General features: G+C 44.8%; 1 protein-coding gene and 1 pseudogene across 2 annotated transcripts in view; both read right to left on the bottom strand.

The window, feature by feature from the left end:
* LOC114581943 (vomeronasal type-2 receptor 26-like) overlaps positions 1–5,116 on the bottom strand; it is a 22,968-nt gene extending 17,852 nt beyond the window's left edge. The window contains exons 1-4 of the mRNA XM_077918096.1: positions 5,001–5,116; positions 3,491–3,782; positions 1,697–2,554; positions 87–314 (exon numbers count right to left, since the gene is read on the bottom strand). Coding sequence (XP_077774222.1) covers positions 87–314; positions 1,697–2,554; positions 3,491–3,782; positions 5,001–5,116 — 1,494 coding nt within the window. The remainder of the gene's footprint in view (positions 1–86; positions 315–1,696; positions 2,555–3,490; positions 3,783–5,000) is intronic.
* LOC144324925 (vomeronasal type-2 receptor 26-like) lies at positions 4,733–13,680 on the bottom strand (annotated as a pseudogene). Its single transcript, XR_013390548.1, has 4 exons — positions 13,101–13,680; positions 9,587–10,446; positions 7,867–7,993; positions 4,733–6,806 (listed from the first exon to the last, which is right to left on the bottom strand). The product of XR_013390548.1 is annotated as a vomeronasal type-2 receptor 26-like (transcript).

Below are 13,680 nucleotides of genomic sequence, written 5' to 3'. Positions count from 1 at the left end.
AAGAACAGTGAGTACACCTGCAGGTGGATAATGATTGCTTATTCAATACTTAATCTCTTTTGAATTAGAAAACAATGCAACCCTACCTGGTTAAACCAACTGTGCCATGTGATGGCATCTTCATCAAGGAGTAATGATTGGTTTGGAGGAGCCTGTGGATCTATCCTCCCAACTCTCACTCGGTGCAAACTTTGGTTGGTGCATATGATCCAATTGACAATATCCAAGCTAGATGCTGCCTCTCCATTCTGGTTGATGAAGACCACATCTCCTGCCGTATTGTTAAATGAGATATTTCTCAGAAAGTTATGGAGCTAGATTGAAAACAGAAAAGACAGGGGTTTGGAAAAGACTGCAGTCTAATGCAGGGTGGAGCATTCCCCCCCCCCCCCGTGGGCAGAACCTACAGCAAGTGGTGGGGGGTGGTTCAGTCACCTCTCAGTGGATTCAGGTCGAATCAAGGAGAGAGCCAATCGGTTTTCTTTCTCACACATGCCTCTTTCTCAGTCTTTCTTACAACCCTTCATTTAGCCCATGAGTTAAATATGTATGAGTAGAGAGGTTTCTCTCCCTCCCTCCCTCCTTCCCTTGTCTCCCTGAACATCTCAGAAGACACGCCAGTGGTGTGTGACCACCTGCTCTAAGGAAAGATTTGGTTAATATGGGATAGAGGGAATGCTGAACATCTCTCTAAACCATTCCACTGCTTCCTATCTGTGAATGCAGTGGCATCTCAGTAGGCTGCAAAGCTTCCCTCATAAAAATGTTTTCTCCTCAAATGCAGGGCAATAGCTGCTCAGAGAAGGACGCAGCCATCACTTCCCTTTCCTATAGGGTCTACTGCCATTTGCAAGCAGCACAATATGTGGGGAATCATCTAGGATATCATATTCGTACCACCTCCTGTTCTGCCTGCAGAGTTATAAATTCAATTCTGGGTTCTTCTTCCTAATTTGTTGTTGTTGTTTAGTCGTTTAGTCGTGTCTGACTCTTCGTGACCCCATGGACCAGAGCACGTCAGGCACTTCTGTCTTCCACTGCCTCCCGCAGTTTGGTCACACTCATGCTGGTAGCTTCGAGAACACTATCCAACCATCTCGTCCTCTGTCGTCCCCTTCTCCTTGTGCTCTCCATCTTTCCCAACATCAGGGTCTTTTCCAGGGAGTCTTCTCTTCTCATGAGGTGGCCAAAGTACTGGAGCCTCAGCTTCACAATCTGTCCTTCCAGTGAGAACTCAGGGCTGATTTCCTTCAGAATGGATCAGTTTGATCTTCTTGCAGTCCATGGGACTCTCAAGAGTCTCCTCCAGCACCATAATTCACCATAGTTCAAATTCTCCATAATTCAAATTCACCATAATTGAAAAGCATGAATTCTTGGGCGATCAGCCTTTTTTATGGTCCAGCTTTCACTTCCATACATCACTACTGGGAAAACCATAGCTTTTACTATACGGACCTTTGTTGGCAAGGTGATGTCGCTACTTTTTAAGATGCTGTCTTCTTCCTAATTGTTGTTGTTTAGTCGTGTCCGACTCTTCGTGACCCCATGGACCAGAGCACGCCAGGCTTCTTCCTAATACATTACCACAAATGTTTGAACTCTGAGAGGAAAGATCAAGCTGAAAGCATTTTAGGAACGCAAAAAGTGTCAGGAAGTAACAGGGCTTTGCCAATTGAGAATGTTCAGCCTTTACCTGCCAAGACTGTTGATTTGGATTCTTCCCTCTCACTCTGAATGCCATTCCTCTGTGCCTGAGTCTGGAAGACATGGCATGTAAAGCATGGGCCATGGCGTAGGCAGCACTGTAGATGCTATAACTGTGGTCTGTCATGCTCACTTCAAAAAGTGATCCAGGAAGGTTCTCCAGCTTCTCTTCTCCGGTGCAAATATTCCCCTCCACCTTGTCTGCAGTGATATCTGGGAGTACACATTCAAAGGCCTGTTGCCAGAATTCCCTGATAAAACCATCCCCATCTGTGCTGGAAGGGTTTCTGTGCAGAACATACTGATGAAATCCTGGTGGGTTTCGGAAGTGAATTTCAAAGGATATAGCACCACCGAATATTCCTGCATCCCAGTTCCTTTGAAAGACAAATGAAGCAAACTCAACCTGGGCTGATATTATCCATACTTTACTTTTTACATTATTTTTTATGTCATCGTGTTCTGATAGGTTTGGCAGCCATCTAAATGTTGCCATGGAGTAAGATTCTCCTGAGGCAAGCACTACGTTAGCTTTGCTGATAAAAACTTTCTGGCTTATTGTTGCACCCTGCCGTAGCATGTCACTAATTTCAGAAATAAAACCGAAATTGGGGATTCTTTCTAGGAATGCAAAGCAGATGCCATTCTTGGTAAACATTGGGGAAATGGTTTGCAGAAATCTTTCTCCATTGTCATTGTCTGTTGCAATGACTCCAATCCACGTCCACCTGAAATGCAGAAGCAAAGAGAGAATTCCCTCATACTGAAGGGCTTCCGAGGCTGCCATCTGGTAGAAGGGAAGCCCTGGGCATTTATCATTCATCACCGGAGCAGAGCCATAAATGAGCTGAAGAGGGAATGGAGGAAGAGAAGAGACAAAGTAATATTTGCAGAGTTCTTTCAAACTTTTCATATACATCATGTTATGAATCCTGATAGTCAGACATGCCCTTTGCACTTTCCACCCATCAGTGGTTGCATGCCCTCTCTCATTTATACAAAAGATACACATGCAAATGGCCTAAAAATGGGATCATCTCCCATTCCTGCTTGTTAAATATTTGTTCTGTTGACGGGGGGGGGGGGGGCATTGTTCCTATTTTTTTTTTAAAAAAAAACAAAACAAAAACTTATGCATACTTGCAGGGTCTTGTACGATGTATAAAACTGATTGGAGGGACACACCTCCCTAATAGAGGATTCTCCACTCCTACTTGAGGCATTATTTACCGTAGCCATGTCAGAATTGCAACATGGGTCGGATACGCATTCCTTCTCTGAAGCTTCTTTTGTCTTCACGATGCACATCGTGCATCTGCCATCTGCCAACTGCCACAACTTCCATTTCTGCCTTCCCCCCCCCCCAAGGCTTCTCAGACTTCACTTATGAACATTTATTTCACATTGGAACCAGCTGCTTAGTACTATTACTGTTCTTCTGCAGAATTGGACTGTATCTGCAATTTGCCATACCTCCAGAGTATGTTTAATTTGAAAGCCTTTCCCCCTAAACATTCAGTGGCCTTTGGGATATCAGTGTGCTTGAGGTGTGTGTAAGAGATTGGGGGTGTGACATATTTTTTCTTGTATCGCAGCGTTTCTTTCCCCTTATTCAGGTAATTTTATTTTATTTTAATTCTGTCCCTTCTGCATTTTCCAAGGAACTGGTTCTGCTCCAAATTCCATCCTCACCCTGAACTGGTAATAAACCCTGAACAGGTGCTGTGAATTCAGCCTCTTTCTCTATACAATCTAATAGAGGTACTGTACTCAGATGTCCTACCTGTGGAATCTTATAGATATCCAAAACAGTTGCTACATAAAAGGAGTTTTCAGAATCAAGTCCCCCAATGACCCCAGTAAGACTATTTTCAGCATCACATATATAGTTAGGAACAAATTTTTCCACCCTGGATAAAAGCAGCAGTGTGGCGAGATATGTGCTCCTTGCATTGTTATAGCTGTCATATAAGTGAAAGCCAAAGGTGACATTGGGTAAGATGTGAGGGTCTTCATTGATCTCCTTGACTGCAAATGCCAAGGCCACGATGTGCTGGTAAAGCTTAGGCACCACCCTAGAATGAGAGTTGCAAATAGCATCAGGAGGAACTGATATATCCTTTTACATATCAACACAGTTGTTAATCATTTTGTGTTCAGTGGAGTTAACTACCTGTCAATTCCATTGTTGAACAGTTATTATAATCAGCAAGTTCTTCCAGATTTTTAGAAAACAAGCTTGCTCCATTTCCCTGGTGACAGCCCTTGAGATACTTGAGAATAGCTATCCTACTTCCCCTCAGTCTTCTATTTTCATAGCTAAAAATTCCCAACCCCCTCAATGTTCCCTCACAAGGTTTGGTTTCCAGACACTTGATCATATTTGTCACCTTCCTCAGCACACGTTGAAGCTTGTCAATATCCTTCTTAAATAGTGCTGAACACAACTGAACAAAGTACACCAGGTGTGGTCTGAGCATGGCAGAATAGCGCTTCTCTATTACTTCTTTTGATTGGATCACTATACTTCTGTTGATGCAGACTCCTTGATCCTTTTCACATGTGCTACTGGCATGCCAGGTTTTCCATATCTTAAATTTGTGCAGCTGATATTTCTTGCCCAAGTGCAGAACCCACCATTTGTCCCGACTGAAATTCATTTTTGTTAGTTTTGCCCCAGTTCTCCAATTTGTAAAGGCCAATGGCATCTAGACCAGGGGTTGCTAATGTGGTGCCCATTGGAACATTGGAACCCCTGGGGTCTTTCCCTGAAACATCTGAAGTCTTTCCCTGACATTTACAGTATTTCTCAGTTCTGTCATGCAATGACAGCTTCCTTGTTCATGAGGCAGTGATAGTGGTTGTAATTCACAGATTTCTATACTTCATAATATATACTATCATTGTGAAACAAATCTTAGACTAAGATCAGAAAATGAAATGATATGGGCATTTTGGTTCAGAACAGTTTTTTTTAATTGATTCTCACACTCCTGTTCAGATAAAGTCTATCAAAAACGGCTGTTCAAAAGGGCTATCTCAGACATACAAATATATACACATTTCAATACATTTATATTCATTTCCCTATTGAGAAATGGGAGCTTCTACAGTATTCTTTTAATTCACACAAGATTCTTAGGGATTATACATCAGCATATGCCCCATTGAAATGAAAAGTGGTTATCCCTAGGTAAATGGGTAGAAGTTTGCAGCCTCCGTCATTATTCTGAGGCTGAAACTCTAAGTTTGATCATTCCTGTGCTATAATAAATGAGTGGCTTAGTTCTTACACAAGTTCTTCAGGCAGTGCTGCTGGGGGTTCCTCAGTGAATGTTGCTGGAGAGGAGATGAAGCCACCATGGAAAACAATGCCACCAATGAGGAACTCTCCTGGCTGATGATACATTTGAAGTGGACGGTGTGGACTTTGGAGCCTGCATTTTGCTATGTGAGCCTGACATACATTGTAAGAAATCAGTTCCAGCAGCAAGAACACTAAAACCACCATGCTCAATACAAAGGCAACTGGTTGTTCTATGCAGAAGTTACGTTTTATCTTCTCCAAGATAAAAATTGTCTTGTTTAAAAGGTAGTTTATTCTCCCAAGACGATGCAATGTCGGAGTATCCAGAACCAGACTTGTAGATCACAAGTCTGATTAATTCTGATTAATTTTAGTATACTTTGCAGTAGGTTTACCAGAGGTCACTGTAAGTCCCCATTGTTTTTTGAGAAGCAGCAGCTTAAATTATAGCCCTGTTAATCATCAAGAAGCAATGTAATTATTCATTCAGTGCTAAGAATTCCCTCTGGAATTGCTGAAGAAAATGTGTTTGTCACATATTCAGAACTGTTATTTTTATTACCCTTTCACTTGATAATAAGGGACCACTGTTGTATTGGGGAAGGAAGAAATTAGAAGCTCATTATAGAAGACCTTGTAACCAATGTAGTTTCCAAAATGCGTAGTCAGCATCATGGAATTAGGGTCCCTCCTCAGTCTATGAGTCTAGGATACATGACCCACGGCTTCCCTTAATCAGAGTACTTTGTCAGGGGAAAGTCCAGGGAGAACAGCTACATGGGCTCATCTGTTGGCTTTGTTGGGTTGAGGCATTCTGAGAAGAAGCAAAATGAATACAAGGAGATGTAGTCCAGTTATGATTTGCTACATCTAATAGACTTGTTCATGCTTTAATTCTTTCTTATGATAAGCTGTCCCCTGCTGTTTAACTCTGGCCTCAGCAAAACGATATAACATTTGGGGGGAAAGATGCAGCCCAGTAATCCAAAACTAGAGGCCAAAATAGAAAAGATCTCCACAGCCACCATGTACTTTCCCTTGGTACTCAGGTAGGTAGGAACAAAGGACAGCCACACACTGCAAAAGACCAACATGCTGAAAGTGATAAACTTGGCTTCATTAAAACTGTCTGGTAACTTCCTAGCTAGGAAAGCCACAGTGAAACTGACAAGGGCCAGCATTCCCATGAAGCCTAGGACACAGTAGAACATGGTGACTGATCCTTCATTACATTCCAGTACAATTTCTTTAGTCATTGAGTGCTTGTCTAAATCAGGGAGTGGGGGAGCAACTATCAGCCAGGCACTACACATCATCATTTGAATGAGGAAACTGAAAAGAACAATGGAGATGGCCAGATTTCCCCTCACCCATCTCCTCATTCTGGACCCTGGCTTGGTAGCCATGAAAGCTAGAAGCACGATAGTTGTTTTTGCTAATATGCAAGACACTACTATTGAGAAGATGACTCCAAAAGCAGTTTGTCGAAGGAGGCAGGTTATTTTTGTGGGCTGGCCAATGAATAGCAAAGGACAAAGGAAGGAGAGAATGAGGGCTATGAGGAGAACATAGGTGAGGGTCCGATTGTTGGCTTTGACTATGGGAGTTTCTTTGTGCTTGATGAAGATCCTAAGCACCAAAGCTGTAATGAAAGTCAATAAAAGAGCTAACGTGACCAAACTGATCCCCAGAGGTTCATCGTAAGACAGGAAGCTTATATCTTTTGGAAGACATATATCCTGGCCAATGTTTGGATACTGATCTTCTGTGCATTGAAAACAGTCATCCATGTCTGAAGAAAGAAAGAAAGAAAGAAAGAAAGAAAGAAAGAAAGAAAGAAAGAAAGAAAGAAAGAAAGAAAGAGATATTAATTACACACTCTTAAGAGAGTCAGAGGTGGTGGGCTCTGTTGGCTCACAAAGACAAGGCCACACCTCTCTCCCCCCACCCACATTTGATCATTTCTGACTCAATGTCATTTCTTTGGAATAATGCAAATAGTTGTGCACTTTGTAAACTACTTCAGTATTTTGATCTAATTCAATAGAATATCAGCTGACCAGAACGGGTGGTTCCACACTTTCTGATTCTGCAGCTGTTACTCAGCTCATTTTAAAGGTGAATCTGTGTGCATGGTGAAGCTGATCAGCTTCAAGTGCCAATGGATCTGATTCAGATTTAGAAATGCTTACTGAAGATCCAGTGAAATCAGTGGTACTTGTTTATGTGATTTCCCATTTATTCAAATGGTTCTCTCTAAACATAACTAAATAGTGATACAACACTGTATTAAAAATAGACTTGTAGTTCACTTATAATGGATTTCAAATCAATTGCCCATGAATTGGGGCAATATTTTAAACATCAAGGAAATCACTGTTAAAAAAAACACCTATTGATATACATAACCAGATCAAAATCATCTATGAAATAGGTGGTATACATAAAGGTAAAGGTACCCCTACCCGTACGGGCCAGTCTTGACAGACTCTAGGGTTGTGCGCCCATCTCACTCAAGAGGCCGGGGGCGAGTGCTGTCCGGAGACACTTCCAGGTCACGTGGCCAGCGTGACATCGCTGCTCTGGTGAGCCAGAGCAGCACACGGAACGCCGTTTACCTTCCCACTAGTAAGCGGTCCCTATTTATCTACTTGCACCCGGGGGTGCTTTCGAACTGCTAGGTTGGCAGGCGCTGGGACCGAACAACGGGAGTGCACCCCACCACGGGGATTCGAACCGCCGACCTTTCGATCGGCAAGCCCTAGGCGCTGAGGCTTTTACCCACAGCGCCACCCGCGTCCCATCGGGTGGTATACATACATCTATAGAAAACATTTTTTAGCCTTTCTTACCTTCCTGGTTGGAAATCTTTCCTTCTGGACATGGAATGCAGTCATAGCAACAAAATGGGTTCCCTTCCTTCTTGGTCCGACTATAACCTGAACCGCAATGATCATTACATATAGAAATGGGCCGAGTCTGTCCATAAATATTAAAATATAATGTTTTAGGTAATATCACGAACACTAGAAAGTATTGCAAATGCAGTGGGCTTTTAGAACTTGAGTCCTTGGCTCATGTTATGGTACGTTATTATTTATTTATATAACACTTTTTAGAGCAAATGCCACCAAAACAGTGAGCATTAAAATCAATGACATATTTTAAAACAAACCAAAGGAATGTGCATCAAACAATAGAGGTGGTCTGACCCCAAAATTGTTAACTGTGCCCAGGGTAAAGAGGTGCATCTTCACCAATCCATAGTAACTATAAATGAGGATGTTTGACGTGACACTTTGGGGAAAGGGACATGTTTTGGGAACTGTCACAGATAATTCCCTTTCCTAGACTGCCATCCCTCAGGTTTCTGATTGTGGCAGAAGTACCAAGAGGGAATCTTAATACTCAAAAGGTTATGTATGGAAAGAGGCAAGATATGTTGAACCTAAATAATCGTATAAATAACACAAAACTGTGCGACTCAAATTCATTACAAAAGTCAAAGCGTCCTGGAAGAAATGTGTCTTCACCTGTTTCATTGATATGTATGAAGTCCACACTCAAATTATGAAAGGGTTACATTTTGGGGTTAGTGTGTGGAGCCAAAATTGCCTATAGTTAGAATGCATGTAATTGAATGGTGGGTGGAATTGCCAAAGTCTTCCCCGCCACCCCAAGAATGAACATTAAGTGGCACATTATTATGGAACTACAACATGAATGTTCAGATTGAAAGCCATTGTTTGAATTGGGCTAAATAAATTTACAGAATACTGAGAAACAACCATGGGGCAAGTGATGGAATGAACCCTGAAAGATTCAGAGAACCCACCTTGTTAAATTGGTTGGGCCATACAATGGCATCCTCATGAATGGTGAACGGTTTTTCCTGGATACCCAGGGAGTCTATCTTCCCAATTTTGACTCTAAGAAAGGACTGATTTGGAAACATGAGCCAGTTTATAATGTCAAAGCCAGCAATTAATTCACCATTTGTGTCAAAACGCACATTTTCTCCTGCACTGTTGTTAAATAAAATACTTCTGAGGATGTGATGGAGCTAAATAATGAAAATAAGATGGAAGATACATATAAATGCTCAAACTATGTTATCATACAATATAGTGAAAGGGACAGGATTATGATCTCTTGAAAGCTTTGGGCGAGCTAATGTGTCAGGCATGCCCTTCTCAAACAAAGAACAGATTAATTTAAAACAAATCAAAGTCTTGATGAAATAAATGGTGGAATTCGCCTCTCCCCTTCCCCTCAACGAATGGTTGAATTAAATACTGGACAAAATATCAGAGCAGCACCAAGTTATGAAACTCCATCCCCCCAAAAGTGCACAGGTACACAGGTGAAGGGATGGTAAGAAGTTCTTTAATAAACTATGGGGAGATTTGTCAATCTCTGGGATGGGGTGCTGCAGAGGGGGGGGGGACCAAATGCTAGATGTATTGTAAAGCTTTTCCCCGAAAATAAATTTCTTGTTAATCTCATGGAAGGTTGAGAAAGGTTGCCCACATTTCCCCACCAAAACATATGGAGGTATCTTCAGGACATTACCTGCCAAGGTTGTGGATTTGCAAGCTCCCATCTTACACCCTCTGCCATTCCCCTCTGCTTGAATTGGGATGAATGTCTGATGTGCAAAGCATTTGCCACCGCATAGACTGCATTGTAGATGGTGTAGCTATGAGCTGTCATTCTCATTTCAAAAACAGACACAGGAAGTGCCTCCATCTTCTCCTCCCCGTGCAAGTTTGCCCACCTATATTATCTGCCACTGAACTGGGGAATGAACAGTTAAATGACTCTTCCCAGAAGTCCTTGATAAAACCATCTTCTTTTTCTGTGCTTGGGTTCTTGTTCTGAAGAAACTTCTGGAAAGCTAAGAGATCCACTGAGTGAATTCCAAGGGACAGAGAACCATGAAGGAAACTTATGTCCCAATTTCTTTAGAATGGAAATGATGTGATATCCATCTGGGCTGTCATGAACCAGACTTTACCCTTGGTCCTCATTGGTAAATGCTCAAATTTTACAATGTGGGGCACCATTTTCAATAGCATCATCGTCTGAATTTCTCCATGTACAACCACAACATTCATAGTGCTTCCCATAATGACACTGACACAGTGAAAGCCCTCATGCACCATGTCAGTGGTACCACTGGAAGATGTTAGCTTTGGGAATGTTTCTATGAAGTCAAAGCAGATGCCACTCTGGGAAAACATTGGAAGTACATTGCCTATAAAACCTTCTGTATTATCCCCATCTTGAGAAACCACTCCAATCCATGTCCACTGGAAATGCAGCAGTAATTGGATAATTCTTCTATATTGACGGTCCCCATTTCGGAACATTTGGTAGAAGAAAACTCCTTGATACTCTTTCTTCATGACTGGGGAAGAGCCATATATAAGCTAAGCTATATATATATAGATAGATAGATAGAGAGAGAGAGAGAGAGAGAGAGAGAGAGATGAGAAGAGAAGAATGGTTTTCAATACAAAACAATTACTTGTGTGTAGTTTTGTTTTCTTTCTTCTGTTCATTTCTGGCCGGGAGCATAATGGTTAAGTAGATCCTGCAGGATTGAATTACAGTGGTGCCTCGCAAGACGAAATTAATTCGTTCCGCAAGTTTTTTCTTCTTGCGAGTTTTTCGTCTTGCGAAGCACGGTTTCCCATAGGAATGCATTGAAAATCAATTAATGCGTTCCTAGGGAAACCGCCTTCAGACCAGGTCCGGGGACAGTCTGTCCCCCGACCTCTTCTGAAGGCTGGGGGGGGGGGGGGGACAAGGGCTTCTGAAGGCTGGGGGGGCTGGGGGGGAACAAGGGCTTCGCTGCCGACCCCCAGCATTTTAAAATCTCACCGGGACACGGGGAGATTTTAAAATGCTGGGGGTCAGCAGCGAACGCTTCGCTGATCCCGGGACGGCAGGCAGATCTGCACCGCCATCCAGAGCGGGGCGGGACTTAGCCCCGCTCGGGATGGCAGTCCCGGGACGGCAGACAGCTCTGCGCCGGCATCCCGAGCGGGGCGGGACTTAGCGCCCGCTCGGGATGGTGGCGCAGATCTGCCTGCAGTCCCGGGACGGCAGACAGCTCTGCGCCGGCATCCAGAGCGGGGCGGGACTTAGCGCCCCGCTCGGGATGGCGGCACAGATCTGCCTGCAGTCCCGGGACTGCAGGCAGCTTTGCACGGCCATCTGTAGCGGGGCGGGCTTCGCCCCCGGCTCCCGATGGCCACGCAGAGCTGCGCTGATCCCGGGACGGCAGACAGCTCTGCGCCGCCATCCCGAGCGGGGCGGGACTTAGCGCCCGCTCGGGATGGTGGCGCAGATCTGCCTGCAGTCCCGGGACGGCAGACAGCTCTGCGCCGGCATCCAGAGCGGGGCGGGACTTAGCGCCCCGCTCGGGATGGTGGCGCAGATCTGCCTGCAGTCCCGGGACTGCAGGCAGCTTTGCGCGGCCATCTGTAGCGGGACGGGCTTCGCCCCCGGCTCCCGATGGCCGCGCAGAGCTGCGCAGATCCCGGGATGGCAGACAGCTCTGCGCCGCCATCCCGAGCGGGGCGGGACTTAGCGCCCCACTCGGGATGGTGGCGCAGATCTGCCTGCAGTCCCGGGACGGCAGACAGCTCTGCGCTGGCATCCAGAGCGGGGCGGGACTTAGCGCCCCGCTCGGGATGGTGGCGCAGATCTGCCTGCAGTCCCGGGACGGCAGACAGCTCTGCGCTGGCATCCAGAGCGGGGCGGGACTTAGCGCCCCGCTCGGGATGGTGGCGCAGATCTGCCTGCAGTCCCGGGACTGCAGGCAGCTTTGCACGGCCATCTGTAGCGGGGCGGGCTTCGCCCCCGGCTCCCGATGGCCGCGCAGAGCTGCGCTGATCCCGGCACGGCAGACAGCTCTGCGCCGCCATCCCGAGCGGGGCGGGACTTCTCTGCTGTCCCGGGGAGATTTTAAAATGCTGGGGGTCGGCAGCGAACGCTTCGCTCCCGCCCGCCAGCATTTTAAGATCGCCCGGGGCAGCGGAGAAGTCTCCGCTGTCCCGGGAAGGCAGGCGGGGGGGAGCAAAGACTTTTGCCCCCCGCCGGCCTTCAGAAGAGGTCCAGGACCTCTTCTGAAGGCCGGCTGTGGGCGAAAGTCTTTGCTCCCGACCGCCAGCAATTTAAAACAGGTCCCCGGAGATTTCCCTATGGGCTTTCGTCTTGCGAAGCAAGCCCATAGGGAAATTCGTCTTGCGAAGCGCCTCCGAAACAGAAAACCCTTTCGTCTTGCGGGTTTTCCGTCTTGCGAGGCATTCGTCTTGCGGGGTACCACTGTATCTCTTCAACTACTGGAGTCTACTTTCCCTCCGCATTTCGTGCAAAGAACACACTGAGGAAGCAGGCTCCTGCAACTAGCAGGATTGAAACCTCAACTCACCAGATGCTCAGCCTAGCGTATATAATTGCTTAGTTTTACTGTGTGCTTCAATCCACTCTTTGTTACAGCCATGTGAAGACAAATCTCATTCTTCCTACCAAGACCGCGCCCCAACAGCCCCAGATCACTTCTGAGGGCCAGACCGAATCTGGGACTGTTTCCACCTAATTCATCTAGTTCCACCCAAATTTGTCCAATTCAGGATTTGGGCTTTGGCTAAATCTGACCCACAACCCTTACAACTCCTTATTGGTTGCTCTTTCTCTGTGTATGTGTGTGTTAGGAATGGGAGGATCTGTCAATATTTCTCTTAAGTTTCTTAAGAGATCACATCAATTAGATTTTTTTTAAAGCCTCATGAAAATTTCTCCTGAAACACAAAACTTTATGCAAATTTTGCCTAATATGCACATCTTTGCAAAGCAATATTCACTAAAACAATGCATTTTAAGGATATTTTTACTAACATGCATTTTTAATGCACACTTTACCTTAATCTATGCATTTTTGGACACATTATTTGACTGGAGAACTGCTTTGCAAAATCCGGAGAAGGGGGAATTTCAAAGAATAGCTGCATTGCATGTATTGCTTCTGAAAGCGTGAATTCAGTGAAATTGAGGTGTGAATGTATTTAGATCTTACTTGCGGTATCTTGTAGGTAGACAGGATGGGTGTCATGTGAAGACAGACATTAGAGTTAGGTCCCCCAATGACTGCTATTGGAGTGCTCTCAGCATCACATTTATAGTTAGGGATGGCCTTGGCCCTTCTTGAGAGAAGCTCCATTGAGACTTCATAGGTCCAGCTTGCACTGAAATGGCTGTTATAAATGTGGAAGCCCAGGGTGACGTTGGGCAAGATCTGGGGAGTTTCATTGATCTCCTTTACAGCAAATGCCAAGGCCAAGATGTGCTTGTAGAGGTGAGTCAGCACCCTGTATTGAGAGTTACATGCTGCATCAAGGTTCATCTGCTTCAGACCATAACATAGACTGCTTTTCAATTCAGTATCAGTTCAGATATTGTACAAAAACAGGTTGTAATCTAACATTTCACAGGCGTGTAAAAGTAGACTGGCTCATGAATCTATGACGTCTCCTAAAACCATCTCAAATTCCAGGACTTTTTAGAGAGTCTCTTAGTATATCTACAGAAGACATAATTCAATAAGGTGTTTTTATTTATTCTGGCCCATAGGGAATCTGGATGAGGTGTTTTGTATG

This window comes from Podarcis muralis, chromosome 13 (genome assembly GCF_964188315.1).
Source record: "Podarcis muralis chromosome 13, rPodMur119.hap1.1, whole genome shotgun sequence".
NCBI classification, from domain to species: Eukaryota; Metazoa; Chordata; class Lepidosauria; order Squamata; family Lacertidae; genus Podarcis; species Podarcis muralis.
This window is presented reverse-complemented; position numbering and strand designations above follow the sequence as displayed.